Here is a 17,126-nt window from a genome sequence, read left to right on the forward strand (position 1 = left end):
GGTAGTTCATTACCAGCAAGCTGAGCTCAAATTCCATTTCAAAAACATTCGTCTTTTCTTCCTAATATTAGGTGCCTATAAATGTTTTACTTTTTTGGCTATTTACTTGTCAGCTTTTTTTGGCTGGACGTTTGCTGGACAACATAATCCAAAATCACTGATAACTTTGTAACCATGATTTTGCCTTCCTTAAAATTTCACAGTGGGGACTTCCCTGGTGGCACAGTGGTTAAGAATCCACCTGCCAATGCAGGGGACACGGGTTCGAGCCCTGGTCCGGGAAGATCCCACAGGCCGTGGAGCAACTAAGCCCATGCGCCACAACTACTGAGTCTGCACTCTAGAGCCTGCGAAACACAACTACTGAGCCCACGTGCTGTAACTACTGAAGCCTGTGCACCTAGAGCCCGTGCTTCTCAACAAGAGAAGCCACCACAATGAGAAGCCCTCGTACCACAGCGAAGAGTAGCCCCCGCTCGCAGCAACTAGAGAAAGCCCGCATGAAGCAACGAAGACCCAACATAGCCAAAAAACACCCCACATTAAAAAAAAAAATTTATAATGAGGGAAGTATTTGAGAGAGTCAGTCATTTTTTAGTTTCTTTGGATGTAACAATTTTATTTAAATAAATAATAAATATTTCCATATTTTTTCTTCTTTTTTATCCAGGCTTCTTTCCTGTGTGTCTAGTTTGTGTGTTAATGCCAGAGATACTTCATTAAAAAACCATAATTTATTTTATCTTATTTTTTAAATCGTTAACTGTTTTTTGTTTTTTTTGGAATTAATTTTGGATTTAATAAGTTGCAGATATAATACAGAGAGTTCCATATGCCTTTCATCCAACATCTTCTTGTGTTATGTAACTGTAAATTCTATGTTGTAGAACATTTATCACAACCAACAAATTAACATTGGTACAATGTTATTAACTAAAATATAGAACTTTTTTGAATTTCACCAGTTTTCTTGCTAATGTCCTTTTTCTGTTCCAGTGTCCAATCCAGGATCCTACATTGCATTCAGTTGTCATGTCTCTAATAGTTTTCTCCAGTCTTTTGATAATTCCTCAGTCTTGTCTTTTCTTTGATGATCATAGCACTTCAGTTATTTTGTAGACTTTCCCTTAATTTGGGTTTTCGTCTGGTGTTTTCTCATGCTTAGATTGAGGTTATACATTATTAGAAAGGGTACTGAAGAGGGGATAAACCTTCTCAGCACATCGTATGGGGATGTATTACTGGTTATAGTAACCCTGATCACTTGGTTAAGGTGTTGACTGCCAGGATTCTCCACCGAAACTTACGATTTTTCCCTTTGTAATTACTAAATATTTAGGGGATACTTTGAGACTATACAATATTCTGCTTCTGCTTAAATTTTCACTCACTTTCATTACTTAGTAGATCTTGCCTCTTGCCTGTGGCAGTTATTACCATGGAGTTCTAATCGTGATTTTCTGTTTTTCTCATTCCATCTACATTTATTAATTGGACTTTTGTAAGGGAGAGTGCCACTTCTTGTCCATTAAGGAAAAAAAGATACATATAACATATGTATATATGTTTATCTATTTAGTTATGTGAGTATGGACTCATGGATATTGATTTTATTCTGAGGTTATAATCCAGTACTATAGTTATTTCATTGCTCAAGTTGTCCTGACTTTTTCTGCCTGAAATTTGAATAGATATGTTTGTCAGGATGCAAAACTGTTGAAGCCTAAGATACTTGGAGACTGTTCTCTCTTACTTAACCTCTAGCAGAATGGAGAACAGTCTAATTAAGACTTTCCTTCTCCATTCTTGAATCATAATTTGTTGCTTATTCTCATGTCTTCCTCTGTAGGGATTAGACTAGTGAATCTCCCAAATTCAGCATTCTCAAAATTGAATAATATGAAATATGAAACACATTGCTTATGAAGTGAACTTAGATTTTTTATACAATTTAAAAATTCCTCATGTTGAAAGCATCAGTTATTGTTACATTATAAATTATTTCACATTATAAATCTTGTTTTTAGGAAAAGAAGAAATATGAAACCCTTCAGAGGGAAGAGTCTGATGAAGTCTCCCTTCCAAAAACCTCCAGAGAGCTGGAAATCCCTACCCCACCTTGTGAATTCCAAGGAGACCATCTAAAGGAGTTAACCGATTCCCAGCCCCAGAATGATGCTAGTCGACAAAACGAGAGTAAAATGTTTGATGTACCACTCACTTCCTTAACTCTAAGCAATGAAGAGTCCCTGACATGTAAAACAGAGAGTCTGAAGGAGGGAGAGGAGATAGCCTGTGCTGGGGATGATGCAGTCAAGCCGAAGGTCGATCCTGGAGGCGATGTTGGAACCAAAGTAGAACCCCCCGAGAACACTACAGAAATGGAGGAAGATAAACTGGTACAATGTGGACCTTTGGAAAGCACACTGCAATCTAATATTTCTTATATTCAGCAGGAAGTGGAAAATTTGAAGGTCAGAGATACTCAGAATAGGAGAGAAGACCAAGAAGCCTTGGGTCTTTCTTCAGAGGTGCTACAAAATGTTGGCTTGCAGAGTTCTTGTGAAGCCAAAGACATTTTCCAGCCACCTAGAGTGAAAAAACTGTATCCCCAGTTGCCAGCTGAAACTGCTGGGGATATACCGGCTTTGGTGGCAGTGAAACCCTTGCTTCGTAATGAGCGGCTCTACCCGGAGCTCCCATCTCAACCAGAAATAGTACCATTTACTGAAGAACAGCTAAAAGTCTTTGAGCCTGGTTCATGGCTGGAAAATGTTGAATCATATTTAGAAGAATTTGACAGCATGGCTCATCAGGACAGGCATGAATTTTATGAGTTGCTTTTGAACTACTCACGCTGTAGGAAGCAGCTGCTGCTGGCTGAAGCTGAGCTCCTTGCTCTGATGTCTGATTGCCAAAATGCCAGAAGTCGACTATGGCACTTCAAGGAGGAACAGTTGTCTGTACAGGTATATTGACTAGTGTATCGTAAAGCTTGCAGGAGCCTGGGGAATTTTCAGTGGAGCTGCTATTCCTGTGATGCCATTGAGGTCTGGAGTCTGCTCTTTTTACCCACACTGACCCTGTCTTAGCCCATAGTAATTGAGTGCAGGAGTCACAGTGTCATATGCCCACAGGGGCCGGGCAGGTAACCTGGAGAAGTGAAACAGGTTGAGTGGGACGGTGATCACTGGGTAAGCTCAGGCCTGGTCCAGCATGGGGAGCTGCTCTTGTGTTATAGTTGATTGTTGCTGTGAGGTTATATTGGTTCAGCATTGCCACATCTTATGTTTTTCTAAGAGAAGCTAGAAATCTGGATTTTTATGTGAGGGATCCTGATTTGTAAATGTTGGCAACTAAATACACACACACACACACACACACACACACACACACACACACACATATGCTCTCTCTCTCTCTCTCTCTCTCTCTCTCTCTCACTCTCACTCTCACTCACTCACTCACTCATGCACAGTAGAGGCCAAAGCAAGTCATGTCTCCAGGTCAGATTCAGCCTGTGGGCCATTTAGCTTGTGACCTTGGGCATAATGCCAGGAACATCTAATGGGTAGAGAGTGTCAAGGGGAGGATGATCCATGGAACGAGGTCAAGAGGAAATGAGAAAATAGGGAAGGTAATAAGATGTGACCCTATGGAGGCCAAGGTGCCATCAGGAAAGCCATTGCATAGTGGCCTGGGAGGGATGGCGAGGAAGAGAAGGCTACTCTTGACAAGTTTAGCAGTGAAGGGAAGATGGAGGAGATGTCAGGGAGAAACGTGTGATTTCCCCCAACCCTAATCGTCATTCCTTGGAGACCTGTGTATCTCTTTGTAGATAGGAAGGATCCTGTGGAGAGGGAAACTTGAAAATACTGAAAAAGAGAGAATAGAATCAAGAAAACAGTTGGAGGGTTAATATTGGAAAGGAGGGATTTGTTTTGAGCAGAATCACAAAGAATGGTGAGGGTAAGTACAGAGATATTTTGAGTTCTCTCAAAGTTGAGGGGATATCACACTGACCTCAGTGTTTATAAAGTAGAAGGTAAGGTCATCAGTCATGAGGGTCTTAGAGACAAGCTCTATTGTTTTCTTGCACCTTTCCCCACCTACTGCATTTTAGGATTTCTCTTCTCGTCTCTGAACTTGTGATGCCTTTGTGATTGGCACCTGGTTGTATAGTAGCTTCATTGTTTTCTACGTAGTAGTATTGTTCCCTCACTGCGATTTGTAAGCTCTTTGAAGATGGTACTGAAGCCTGTGTATTGTATACAGGCTTTAAGAGCAAAGAGTAACTGGCTTCATATCTTACCCTTTTGCCCACTGCTAGGGTATCTGTGCTGATCAAGTGAAAGTTTCAGGCCATCATCGCTACCAGAGAGTGGAGATGAATGAAAATGCACTGGGAGAGCTAAAAAAACTGTTTGATGCCAAATCTGAGCACCTCCACCAGACCTTGGCGCTGCATTCTTATACTTCTGTGCTCTCACGGTTGCAAGTGGAGTCTTACATCTACACATTACTCAATAGTTCGGCTGTTCTGAGATCTTTAGCAATTCATCAGGAAGACCAAGGTGTGTAAGTAATGAAAGTCTCACTCTTTCTTGTGGTCTAAAATATAAAAAGAATTGAGGGATACAATCTGTTTGATTCTATTGTGTGCGGATATTATAAGGGATAATTTGTGCTTGCTGTTTTACCTTACCTCCCCCAATAGAGGACTGAGATCTGCCTTAATAACATTTCTTCGGAGCAGTGCCAGGTCTCCCTACCCCGTGGGCTGTCATTCTCTCCTTCTCTAGGAAGCCAAAAGTTTGCTTTTTATCATTAATGTCTCTTACTGTCCTAATTTATGTGTTCATTACCAATTCAAGTCCAAATATAGTTTTTGATTCTAAAACTAATAATCACAATACTTTTTCATTCTGTCTGTTGCACTTTATTTTTGCTTGTCCATTTTGTTGGGGTGTTTAATTTTCATCAGGGCATTTATAATGTTCTGAATTTTTCATCTTATTTTGGGTTTTAATAAATTAGCCTTGGGCTTTCTTGGTGGTTCAGTGGTTAAGAATTCTCCTGCCAACGCAGGAGACACAGGTTCTAGCCCTGATCATGGAAGATCCCACATGCCACAGAGCAGCTAAGCCCGTGCGCCACAACTACTGAGCCTGCTCTCTAGAGCCCATGAGCCACAACTATTGAGGCCCGCATGCCACAACTACTGAAGCCCATGTGTCTAGAGCCCGTGCTCCGCAGCAAGAGAAGCCCGCGCACCGCAATGAGAAGCCTGCGCACCACAATTAAGAGTAGCCCCTGCTTGTCGCAACTAGAGAAAGCCCGTGCACAGCAACGAAGACCCAATGCGGCCAAAAATAAATAAATAAATACATTTATTAAAAAAAAAAGAAAAAGAAATTAGCCTTTACTATATGATAAGTATTATGTATGCAATTTTTATTTCTTGGAGAGATACTAGGATCATTAAAAATAAAAAACTTCTTCCCCCTTATCGTTTTCATAACTAATCAGCTGGGGCTAGGCCAGAGATTTGCTGATTTTTAAATAAAAAATTTTGATGAAGTTAATTTTTTCTTGCTTTGAAATACTTCACGAAGTTAAATACTTTTTTCAGTTTACATATTTAGTAGAAACTCAGATATTTTGATGTAACTTTTCTCCTTGGATTTTCATCTGAATTAAATATTTTAAATAGTTTATTTATTTATTTATTTTAAGTAGAGACACTAAAAATTCTCCCACAAATACCATTTATATGGGACTCATTTAATCCTCTTTTTAATTTATAGTTTCTAAACAGGTAGAAAGCATTCCCTCTGATCTGTGTCAGCTAAAGGAGTGCATTAGTGTCTTATTCATGTTCACCAGGAGAGTTAATGAAGATACTCAGTTCCATGATGATATTCTTCTCTGGCTGCAGAAATTGGTAAGGAAATAGACATAGTATACTGTCCTTTATTTCCCTGATAATTTAAGAATTATCTCCTGTTTCCTTATAGGTTTTTCTTTAATAGCTTCTTCAGCTAATTTGTTTAATATATTAGTGACGTTTTCTTTGCTCATGACGTGGAAATAAGTTATCCTTATCTAGTGCATTATTAAGCAAACAGTGCTTTTCTCTCTGGTAAAGTTTATGTTAAATTATCTTTGGCCTTCGACTTAGAAGGAAATGGAAATGTGGGAAGCATGCTAAATTTAAGACTAGATGTATATTCAGAATATAGGTATGTGAGCTAAAAGTTGTTCATATCACTTTTTTATCATCTTGTGTTTAATGCTGTGATTATACTTTAAAAAATTTTTTTAGGGGAAAAAAAAGAAAGGAATCAGGATTTGGGAACTTTAGGAAAGATATCAGGTGTGTTACGTGGGGAGAGGTTGTTCGTTTACTGGTTATGTTTCTCAATGGAGCTCCCTTGGGTGCTTTTTTTAGGTTCATGCTAGCATTCTTAGATATGGGCTGAGGTTCTAAGCATACTTACTTGTATCTGAGAAACTATTACAAACTGGGAATAGATTAAACTACTTGACTTATATCTATTCACGTGTGGCCAGGAACATTAGTGATTTGTAATTTGCCAGATAATAAAAATTGGGTTTGCAGAGAAACTGCTTATGATATTTTTATCAGAGTGCTCTTAGGTTCATAGGCCTCTGTGTACCTCTGTGGTAGAAACTCAACCAGTCAGTGGTATATCTTATGTCTGGTTACTCTTTTGAAAGATCACATGTATTTAAATATCGGATAAGTGATTTCATTAGACCCTTAAAAACATTCGTCTTTGTAAATAGTAAAACTATACATCCTTTATTGTTTAGGTATCAGTGTTACAAAGAGTTGGCTGTCCTGGAGATCACCTCTTCCTTCTAAACCATATTCTTCGATGCCCGGCTGGTGTTAGTAAATGGGCTGTTCCTTTCATCCAGGTATGATGAATGGCCTTCTAATGTTGAAGAGAATGGGAGGCGATTTTGTTAAACATTTTTCCTGAAGAAGTTGCTTTAAAAAATAAGCCTACTTTAAAAATATTGATATTTAAAATAAAATTATTGGGATATATCTAGTCTGTATTCGTAGGAGTTATTATGCTGCAACTTCTTGGACCAGCCAAAACTGATGAAATTAAGATGGAATTGCAAAAGTTCAGTTGTAGTCTGGCTTGGTAGGTTTAGTAGTATTTAATTCTGTAAAATTTCTGTGCAGTAAGGCTTGCTAGGACTTTTTTCTGTAATATTCAACACAACGTCCTAAATTAATCCATCTCACACTACAGTTGGTACAGATAAAAAAGCAGCCACAAGCATCTCAAAGTTCTTTAATACTAGCAGAGATCTCAGGTCTGTGCGATCGATTTAGGCATCTCTGCTGCTTGCCTTTGGGTTGTGTTAACTCATAGCAACCCCTCAGATGGGTGGGGCCAGATGTATTCCAGGTCATTCTCCAGGTCATTCTCCATGTTACCTTTTCTTTAGTATTTCTGGTGGCAAGAAATTTGAATCTTTTTAGGTAGAAGGAAGATTTTTTGTTTTTATTTATCTTTGGATTAAGATAGCAGTATACTCCTCCCAGCCATATTGTTTCAGGTAATTGATGTAAATGGCTCAGCTACCTCTGTTCTCTGAGTACAGCCCAGTCAGTACTGCCAGGTAACCCACAGGTGTTCTCACTCTTGTGGATGAGGTGCCAGTTCCATCTTTGCTTCCTTAACAGCTCCCTTTGTCAAAATTCTGGTGAACTAAGATTATGGATACTTGGGTTTTTGGTTTTCTATAGTATGCCTTTTCCTTTTCTGATTTCAGATCAAAGTGTTGAATAACCCATCAGGGGTCTTTCATTTTATGCAGTCCCTTGCCGTGCTAATGTCTCCTGTCAAGTAAGTGTGGAAGAGCTTTGTGAAGTAGAAATGAAAATGTTCTATCAAACAACTGGCTTCCTAAACTGTCCAGATCCAAACAATTGCTAAGAGAAGAGTCAGCATTCCAAAATTTAACATTGCAGGTTTTCTTTGGGTTTAATACCCTTTGTCCCAAAGTGACCCTTTTAACTGCCTTTTTTTTTTTTTTTTTAACTGATTAACTTTTTTGGGTCCTCCTTTTTAGTGGATTTGCAACTCCTGTCATATATGTCATTGTGGTGCTGTGGGGAGAAAAAAAGGATGATCTCTTCCTTAGAAGGAGAGGTTTAGTGGCAGAGGAAAAAAAAAGCAGTCAAAGAGATTCAAGTGCTAAATTGTGTGAAGCCATGATTGATGCAGTAGAAATGAAGAGAGTAAAGAGAGTAGAGTGGAGTAGTCAGAGGGTTCCAGGTGGATGAGCTGGGTTTGAAGAATGGAACTGACTTCAGCAGGAGAGGAGTAGGGAGGGCACTGTAGGTGGGAGAACAGTGAGCAGTGGCCCACAGTACAGGGAAGGATAGCTGTGCAGGGGGCAGTTCGGAGAGCAGCTTGGCTGGAGTGAAGGGGTGTGGGGGGGTGATAATAAAGATGAACAACTAGGGTGAGTCTGATTATAGAAGACCTTAAAATTAAGACAGATATTTGAGATGGTCTGGCCTTTGTAGCAATTGAAGGTTTTTGAAAAAGGGTAAAAGTTGTATTTAAGGAAGATTAGGATGGACTGGAGGTGGAAGATGTGCTTTTGCCTCATTTCTTTTTTTTTTTTTTTTTTTTTTTTTTTTTTTTTTTTTTTTAATGCGTTACGCGGGCCTCTCACCGCTGCGGCCTCTCCCGCTGCGGAGGACAGGCTCCGGACGCGCAGGCCCAGCGGCCATGGCCCACGGGCCCAGCCGCTCCGCGGCACGTGGGATCCTCCCAGACCGGGGCACGAACCCGCGTCCCCTGCATCGGCAGGCGGACTCTCAACCACTGCGCCACCAGGGAAGCCCTTGCCTCATTTCTTGCATTGAATTGTCTACGGTTGCAGACATCTGGCTCTCCTGGCTCTGGAACCAAATCCAGCATCAAGATGGCACATCCTTAAGTGGGGAGAGAAGGCAGAGATGTGTATAGGTGACCTTGAACTGTGTTACTCCCACTGGCTCTTGATCCAGGAAAGCCTATCTGCCCCCAGCCTGAATTGGTGCTGGTCTTGGGAAGGAGAAAGTGGGGAACGGGAAGGTCATCTTCCCAGGAAAGGATTAAGTAGCTGATTAAATAAGAAAATGTGGGCAAGGGTGGCTCAGACCTAACTCTGTAGACTCTGAGTCTGAGTGACTGAGAGGGTGTTGGCAGCCCCAACAGACCGAAAAGACAGAAAGGAGAGCCGTTGGGTAAGGAGGAGAATTTGAGGTCATTGGGGTTTGCAAGTGGACACATATGAGTGGCAACTATCAGTGGACATGTGGAGCTGCAGGACTGGAGCCCCTCAGGTTGGAAACAGGAAGTCTTGGAGGAGAGCTCCTGGTGAAAGGAGGGAATGGATGAATTTTCGGGGTTAGGCCAGAGAGGAAGGAGCAGAGAGCTGAGAGCTGTGTGATGGTCTGAGAGAAGAAACTTCTCTGGTTACACTGACTCGCCAGGTCCAGCCAGCACCTTGTGAAAGCCTGGCTGGCAGGAATTCCCCCAGATTCCTCCCTCTCACCGCCTGGATATAGGGGCTGCTCCTACCTGTGGTGTTTAGGTGTACTTTCCCCGCTAAACCAGCTTCTCCATTACCTGCAGATTATCCTTTTTTATTCAGTAAAGCATGTTTCCTGAACGCTTTGTGAGCCAGTTAGAGTTCAGGTACTGTGTGGTCCTGGGTGTACTGAGGCCCCGCTGTGGGTGGGCACTGTGCTGGCATAACTGCTTCTCTGCGGTTCCTCATCATTATTGACCCAGAATGGCTGTGGTCTCTACACCACGATTAGCGAATCTTTGGTCTCCTTGAGTTTTAGCCAGCTATTATTTCTTATTTACTAATTCAAACCATTTGAAGATTGAGTGGATGTCTGACTCTTCTTCAGGGCGAGTAGATGATCCAGAATGCACGCAGTGGGCTTTCTGTGTTTATGTTTAGGTGATTGGAGTGATTTCCCTTGTCCTTTAGAAATCGAGCTGAGTTCCTGTGCCACATGAAGCCCAGTGAGCGGAATCCATCCTCCTCGGGGCCTGCATCCGGGACGTGGACACTAGTAGATGAGGGAGGAGAAGAGGTTAGTCATCATGTCGACAGCATTTTGATTAAGCATTTCTGAGCTCTTCTTTTTACGTGCCAAGTATCGTTCTAAGCACTTCTCACGTATTAGCCCATTTAATTCTCCCAACAGCCCCACGAGGCAAATACTGTTTTCATCTCCCTTTTAGAGGTGAGGAAACATGTGCGGGTGGGGTTGAGGGAATTTGTCCCAAATCACACGTCATTAAATGCAGAGCCTGTGCTCTGAGCCAGTGTCTCTGCTGTCACCCTTTCTAGACCATCTCCCTGTGCAGCTGGGAGAGTCTGGAACCTGGAAGTGTTTACGTATTATGTACACTTTCTATTAGGATTTTATTTTATGCAGCAACAGTTTTCTGGGCTTGAGGTGTCACCTACAGATACTCTGAGTCTGTATAACAAAGAGCTGTATCTTGCCAAGGTTCTGCCTTAACGCTTACAAACTTCTTATCTAGATCTTCTCATTTGGAAGATGGAAGATAATTTTCTGTTTTTGGTGAGAATTTAATGATCAAAACCCAGTTTCTTGGGAATTCCCTGGCAGTCCAGTGGTTGGGACTCTGCGCTTCCACTGCAGGGGACCCGGGTTCGATCCCTGGTCAGGGAGCTAAGATCCCACATGCTGCACAACATTGGCCAAAACAAACAAAACCCCACAAAACAAACAAAAAAATCCCCAGTTTCTCAAGATAACAGTTATTGACTTTTCTTTCTACTATATACGTGGTTAGTGTATTGGTGAGGCTTTTTTTTTTTTTTCCAGCTAGTTATCGGCCCTATCTAATGCGTTTTATGGTCCAAATCCTGATTTGGTGTGTTTGTTCAAGGTTGGCCAGGGACTAAATTTACTGAAACCCCTTCTCTTCAAAAGGAGTTGAAAGTTTGCAGTGGACACTTCTTAGAATGACAGCATGGCAGCTGTGGGATCATGTCTGTATTTATCCAGGTGTTCATTCAGAAGCAGGAGCCCCTTCACACTCATTGTGCTCTTCCTGGGACTTGTAGGAGGTGGTGAGATGATGGTTAATGATGTGGCCATGCAGACTTCTTTGCTAGAGATTGAACAGTCATCTGGAGACAGCTTCTCAGGAGCTGGTACAAATTGTTTTTTTTTTTTTGGCCTTGCCACACGGCATGTGGGATCTTAGTTCCCCGACCAAGGATTGAACCTGTGTCCTCTGCATCACTGCATTGGAAATGCCAAGTCTTAACCCCTGGACTGCCAGGGAAGTCCCAAATTGCTCTTTTAAAGATTGTGATGGAGTAGGGTTTTTTTTTTCTTCCAAGACTGGTTTCTCCTAAGAGAGGAGTCTTTTTTTCTGGTAGGTTTCTTGCATTTAATCCTAAAGACAGGTAATCATTAAGGACTCTGGAATTGTGTCTGGCTCCTGGTTAGCATTCACTGGATGTTGAGTGGATTCAGGAGCCTGGGGAGGGAATGCTGGGAGTGCTGTTGACTCAGAAAAGGCCATGGGTGGAAGGCACTGTGAATTGTCCATGTCAGTGGTTTCTTGACACTGGCTGTATATTAGAACCACCTGGGCAACTTAAAATCCTTGCCCCAGCCCACACCCAGACATCCAAATGTTTAAAAGCCTCCATGGTTGATTCTGATGTATAGCCGGAGCTGAGGACTGCTCAAGGTAGAATTTCTGAGGCTCTTGTTTGCTAGCCATTTAGGACATGTAAGAGAGTAAAAATGAGTGGCTTCAGGAAATTATGAATGAATTGCATTAGTCCCTTGTTGAAACTGAAGTGATAATTCTTTAGAATCTCTGCGTCTTTTTACAGTATTCCCTTTTGAATGTAGCACATCTTAGGACACAAATCAATTTGGTTTCTAAGGAGACTTTAGTGCTCTGTATCAAACAAAAAACTCCAGCTATTTCTCCTATGTGATCCCTGTGTATGACCACTGTTATTTTTATCCTGTTTTCAGCAACACTAATTGACAACAGAACTTTGGTTATCCATAGCAAATGCTAATTGCTTCTTGGTAAGTCAGTTGAGTACGGCAGTAGACCTTAATTTTGGGGCAAGAAGAGGCTTCTGGATAAAATAACTTGGACTCTTAGTGAATGGTTCTTTAACTGATGTTGTCAAATCACTGAGACTTATAGTAAGATCCCTATTCTAGAGGAATTATTTTTCATCTTCTTTGGGATGGAAATTTAATTGAGAGCGGTTTCAGCCACTGAAGAATGGATATGACTCAGATACACATAAAATTGTGCTTGCAATTTTAAGGGATTTACAGGTCATCTAATAGAACTGACAGTATAAATCTCTGTCCTGGAGGAGAAGTCCACGAGGACTCATGAGAATACCACATGTGTACCACTGAGACCTGTGGTAATTCAACTCCTGTAACTCTAGACCATGGTGTCATCTGGTCAAATCAGCTGACATGATTCTGCATCTTCTCCCTTAGGATGAAGACCCTGAGACTAGTTGGATTCTCCTTAATGAAGATGACTTGGTTATCCTTCTATCACAGTTCCCATTTCATGAACTCTTCCAGCATCTCCTTGGGTTTAAAACAAAAGGTAGACTAATTCGTTTTGTCATATGTAAAATGTGGTAGGGACAAGCTCAAACACAGGAACTTAGCATCAAGTCCTGTCTCGTGCAGGCTCCTGATTCGGGTTCCCCGTGCCTGGCTGTACTATACAGAGATGATTACATCACCGTGCTGAGGCTTCCTTCCTTTCTCTTGTGATTGTAGTTTCCTCCCTGGTGCTTACATGCATAAGGTTGACCAGCTTGCACATAGCCCAGCTTTAATAAATGGTTTTAATTTTGCACTTTGTCTCAAGTTTCCCATTTTATATTGACATAGGAGCCAGAGCAATGGGGATTCTCTATCTTGGCTTTCTTTCCTCATTAATATACTGACATCCACATCTTTCAGTGTTTTTCCATAGTAATTATAATTTTTTTTCCTTTTCTTTGATTAATTTCCAGGTGATTATTTACCTGAAACAACAATACCTCAAGAGATGATGAAAATTTTTGCCTTTGCTAACTCCTTAGTGGAACTTCTGGCTGTGGGGTTAGAAACCTTCAATAGAGCACGCTATAGGCAGTTTGTCAAGCGAATTGGTTATATGATCAGGTAATACTGCTCTTGGTTCGTCTGTTTCTGTTAACTTTCACCCTGGTCAGTCACAGACACTGTATAATTGGGATGATGGGCATTTGCAGTGGTATAGTTCAGGTCTTATTTCTCATAAAAGTAATTTTTTTTCTTCACCGTCTACCTCTTGGGAATTTTAAATAAATGCTTCCAGTCAGAATATTTGGTTAATTATCTCAAATCTCAAACTGGTTTGCTAGACAGTTGTTCTTGGAGTCAAGATCCTCAGAGCAGCTGCTGGGTTGAACTTGGCCAGAGAGAAGGGGTCAAGGAGAGGTCAAAGAAAATACAGGGTCTTTCCCCTTCCTTTACTCTCTTCTGTCTCCTAGCTTTTGCCTGGGAATTGTCGTGTAGCTGTGGAAAATTGGCAGTAGCTCTTTTGCATTATTATTTCTCTGTTTTCTCTCTTATTTACTGTAATTGTAATTTCTATAAAATACCATTTAAAGAAAATTGCAAAGATTTCATCAGTGGCCACTGTATTTGAATTGGGAAAGCATTATCATTTATTTGCATGAAAGGTAGGTTTATGTTTTTACTATCAAATATGAGTAAATTCTGAGAAATGCACTGCTTTTCATTGAATTAATTTTGTATCCTCTTTTCTGTATCATCAATTTTTCTGTCTTTACAGTGTATATAAATACACTGCTATTTCTTCCAACCTCCCTTACCTTGAAAGAAAACTTCCATAAAACTGTAAAACTTCTTCCACTCCCATACTTTTGTTTCCAAAACGTAATTGACTTTAATTATTTTAGATACGTATCCTTCAACTTCATAAAGCCAGGTAAATGATATAGGATGCGCTGAAGTTCTTGAAGTCTCCACAGTCAGGCTTTCGCCCCCAACACTACCCAAATAGCTCTGAAGAATGAAGGTTGCTAATGAACTTTGTGCTACTAACTAATCCAATGGCCACCTCTCAGTCTTCATCTTGCTTTACCTCTTACACAGTTCACACAGCAGCCTTTGTCGTGATTGGTCACTTTTCCTTAAAGCATTTTCTTTGCTTGACTTCCAGGATACCATGTTCTCCTGGTTTCTCCTCGGTTTCACTGGCTGTTCATTTTCTGCCTCCTTGGTTGTTTCATTCTCACCTCCCAGACTTCTTAATGTTGGATGCCTCAGGGCTTCATCCCTGGACCTCTTTATCCAAACTTGTTTCTTGGGATTCCATCTATTCTAATGTCTTTAAATATCATCTAAATACAGTTAAAATTCCTAGTTCTATTTCCAGCCTATACCTTTCTTGTAAGCTTGTATATCCAGCTGACCACTCGGCACCTCCACTTGGATGACTCACGATCATCATTATAGTTTAATAATCCCCAACTGGGCCCTCTTTCCCCACCTCTCAAACTGCTCCTCTCACAGTCTTGTCAGTCTCAGTAAGTGGCAACTTTATCCTTCCAGTTGCTCGGGCCGGAGCACTGGTATCATGGTCAATTCTGTCATCTCTACCTTCAAAACACCATCTTTCATCAAACCTAAGGTATATTTTGTGCACCACTAAGAAGGAAAAAATGCTGCCAAATAATGGCATGTCATCAGTTTTAATGACATTCCAGTTGTAGAGATTAAAGCATGAAAGGTGTGCATCCTTTGAGTCAATGAAACCTGCTATTTCTAGAATCCAGCCTCTTCTCACCATGTTCACTGCTACCACCATAGTTCATCTTTAGTTATTTCTCACCAATTAGCACAACAGCCACCTGACTTGTTTTCCTGCTTTTGCCCTTGCTCCCTTGTGCACCCCACCCTCAGCTTATTCTCAGAACAGCTGCCAGTGTTTCTTGTAAATCACTCCTCTGCTCACACCCTGCTGCTCCCAGGCTCATTCCGAGTAGAAGCCAGAGTGTTCACAGTGGCGTACAGGACCCTTCATGGTCTGCTTTCCTGTCACGTTTTCGATTTCCTCTCCAGCCATTCTCTCCCTCACTTACTTTGCATTAGCACGTAGGCTGCCTTGCTGTTCCTCCAACATACCGACCACCCCTTGGAGCCTTCGCACTGGTTGCTTCTTCTGCCTGGATGCTCTTCCCTCAGGTAGTCCTGAGACTGCGTCCAGTCTTTACTCACATGTCCCTCTTCAGTGAGGCCCCTCCTCCCCCACACTCCAGAGAAACTTCATTTCCCTCTCCTACTGATTTTTCTCAGTGTCATTTATAACCATGTGACAGACTGCATATTTTACTTTATTTGGTTTATTGTCTGTTTGCCCTCCACTAAATGTAAGCTCCATGAGGGCAGGGTTTTTTCCCTCCATTGCATCTTCTTTAGAGCCTAGAAGGTAGTGAGTGCTCAATAAATACGTGTTGAATAAAGTAATGCTGCAAATGTAATGTAAAGATGCTGGTGTTGAGTGCCTTCATGCAAAGTGCTGCATTGTCTTTCCTCACGCTCAGGATGATCCTTGGTTATGTGAGTGACCACTGGGCCCAGTATGTGAGCCACAACCAAGGCTCGGGATTGGCCCTGCAGCCCTACTCCGTGGAGAAACTACAGGTTGAGTTTGATGAGCTCTTTTTGAGAGCTGTACTACATGTGCTGAAAGCCAAAAGGTAAGAAGTATGATGATAATTGTTGAGAAATAGCTCCCTGGCTAGTAAGAAAGATTGGAGTGAAAGTCATTGACTGAAGTAGAACTCTTACAATAGTGTCAATGTATTTCATCTATTTCTTATCTTGGCTTAATTCTTGGGCTTTAGTTTCCTTTTGTGTAGTATTGCCTGAAATGATCTCTCTTTCAGGTTTCTTTCAGTTTCTCCTGAACTTTTGAGGTAACTTTGACCAGGGGATGAATTGTATTTCATGCCCAACTCTAGTGCCCCCAGTGAGGCAGAGTAGGCACTCAGTACATTGTGCAAGTTGTCTTACTCTGTGGGTATTAAGGTCTAGGACTATCTTGGGTCCGGGTCCCCTGTCTTGGCTGTGTTCTGATCATGCCGTCTGTGCTGCTGCTTACAGCCTAGGATACATTTGAGGCAGAGGTGGGGGCATGGCAGCTCATCCTGCACTATCTTCCCTGAGCTCCTGGCCAAGTGTGGGAGCAGGTTCTGCTGCAGCACTGTGCCCTCTGAGAGGAGATGAGTGGCCTCCCGCCCCACCCGGCTCCACCCATGAACTGCTGCCCACCCCCCACCCCCCACTTCCTGCTGCCTTCTGAGCTGTTGACACTTTTGCCATGGGCCTCATAGTCTCAGCCCCTTATTTTTATTTATTTTTTTGCATCTTTAATAGATCTTTATCAGAGTATGATTGCTTCACAGTACTGTGTTAGTTTCTGTTGTACACCAGAGTGAATCAGCCATATGCATACACATGTCCCCATATCCCCTCCCTCTTGAGCCTCCCTCCCATCCTCCCTATCCACCCCTCTAGGTCATCGCAAAGCACGGAGCCGATCTCCCTGTGCTATGCGGCTGCTTCCCACCAGCCAACTATTTTACATTTAGTAGTGTATATATGTCGATGCTACTCTCACTTCGCCCCAGCTTCGCCCTCCCACCCCATGTCCTCAGGTCCATTCTCTATGTCCACCTCTTTATTCCTGCCCTGCAACTAGGTTCATCAGTACCATTTTTTTTTTTTTTTAGATTCCATATATTTGCGTTAGCATACGGTATTTGTTTTTCTCTTTCTGACTTACTGCACTCTGTATGACAGTCTCTAGGTCCATCCACCTCACTACAAATAGCTCAATTTCATTTTTTCTTATGGCTGAGTAATATTCCATTGTATATATGTGCCACATCTTCTTTATCCATTCATCTGTTGATGGACACTTAGGTTGCTTCCATGTCCTGGCTATTGTAAATAGAGCTGCAATGAACAT

General features: G+C 41.7%; 1 protein-coding gene across 2 annotated transcripts in view; it reads left to right on the top strand.

Annotated features, from left to right (window-relative positions):
• EPG5 (ectopic P-granules autophagy protein 5 homolog) overlaps positions 1 to 17,126 on the top strand; it is a 138,110-nt gene that overhangs the window by 10,949 nt on the left and 110,035 nt on the right. For both annotated transcript variants that reach the window (XM_032654432.1, XM_032654431.1), the window contains exons 2-10: positions 2,028 to 2,969; positions 4,331 to 4,574; positions 5,808 to 5,944; positions 6,838 to 6,945; positions 7,819 to 7,892; positions 10,045 to 10,150; positions 12,584 to 12,698; positions 13,117 to 13,267; positions 15,697 to 15,852. In XM_032654432.1, coding sequence (XP_032510323.1) covers positions 2,028 to 2,969; positions 4,331 to 4,574; positions 5,808 to 5,944; positions 6,838 to 6,945; positions 7,819 to 7,892; positions 10,045 to 10,150; positions 12,584 to 12,698; positions 13,117 to 13,267; positions 15,697 to 15,852 — 2,033 coding nt within the window. The remainder of the gene's footprint in view (positions 1 to 2,027; positions 2,970 to 4,330; positions 4,575 to 5,807; positions 5,945 to 6,837; positions 6,946 to 7,818; positions 7,893 to 10,044; positions 10,151 to 12,583; positions 12,699 to 13,116; positions 13,268 to 15,696; positions 15,853 to 17,126) is intronic.

This window comes from Phocoena sinus, chromosome 14 (assembly GCF_008692025.1).
Source record: "Phocoena sinus isolate mPhoSin1 chromosome 14, mPhoSin1.pri, whole genome shotgun sequence".
Taxonomy (NCBI): Eukaryota; Metazoa; Chordata; class Mammalia; order Artiodactyla; family Phocoenidae; genus Phocoena; species Phocoena sinus.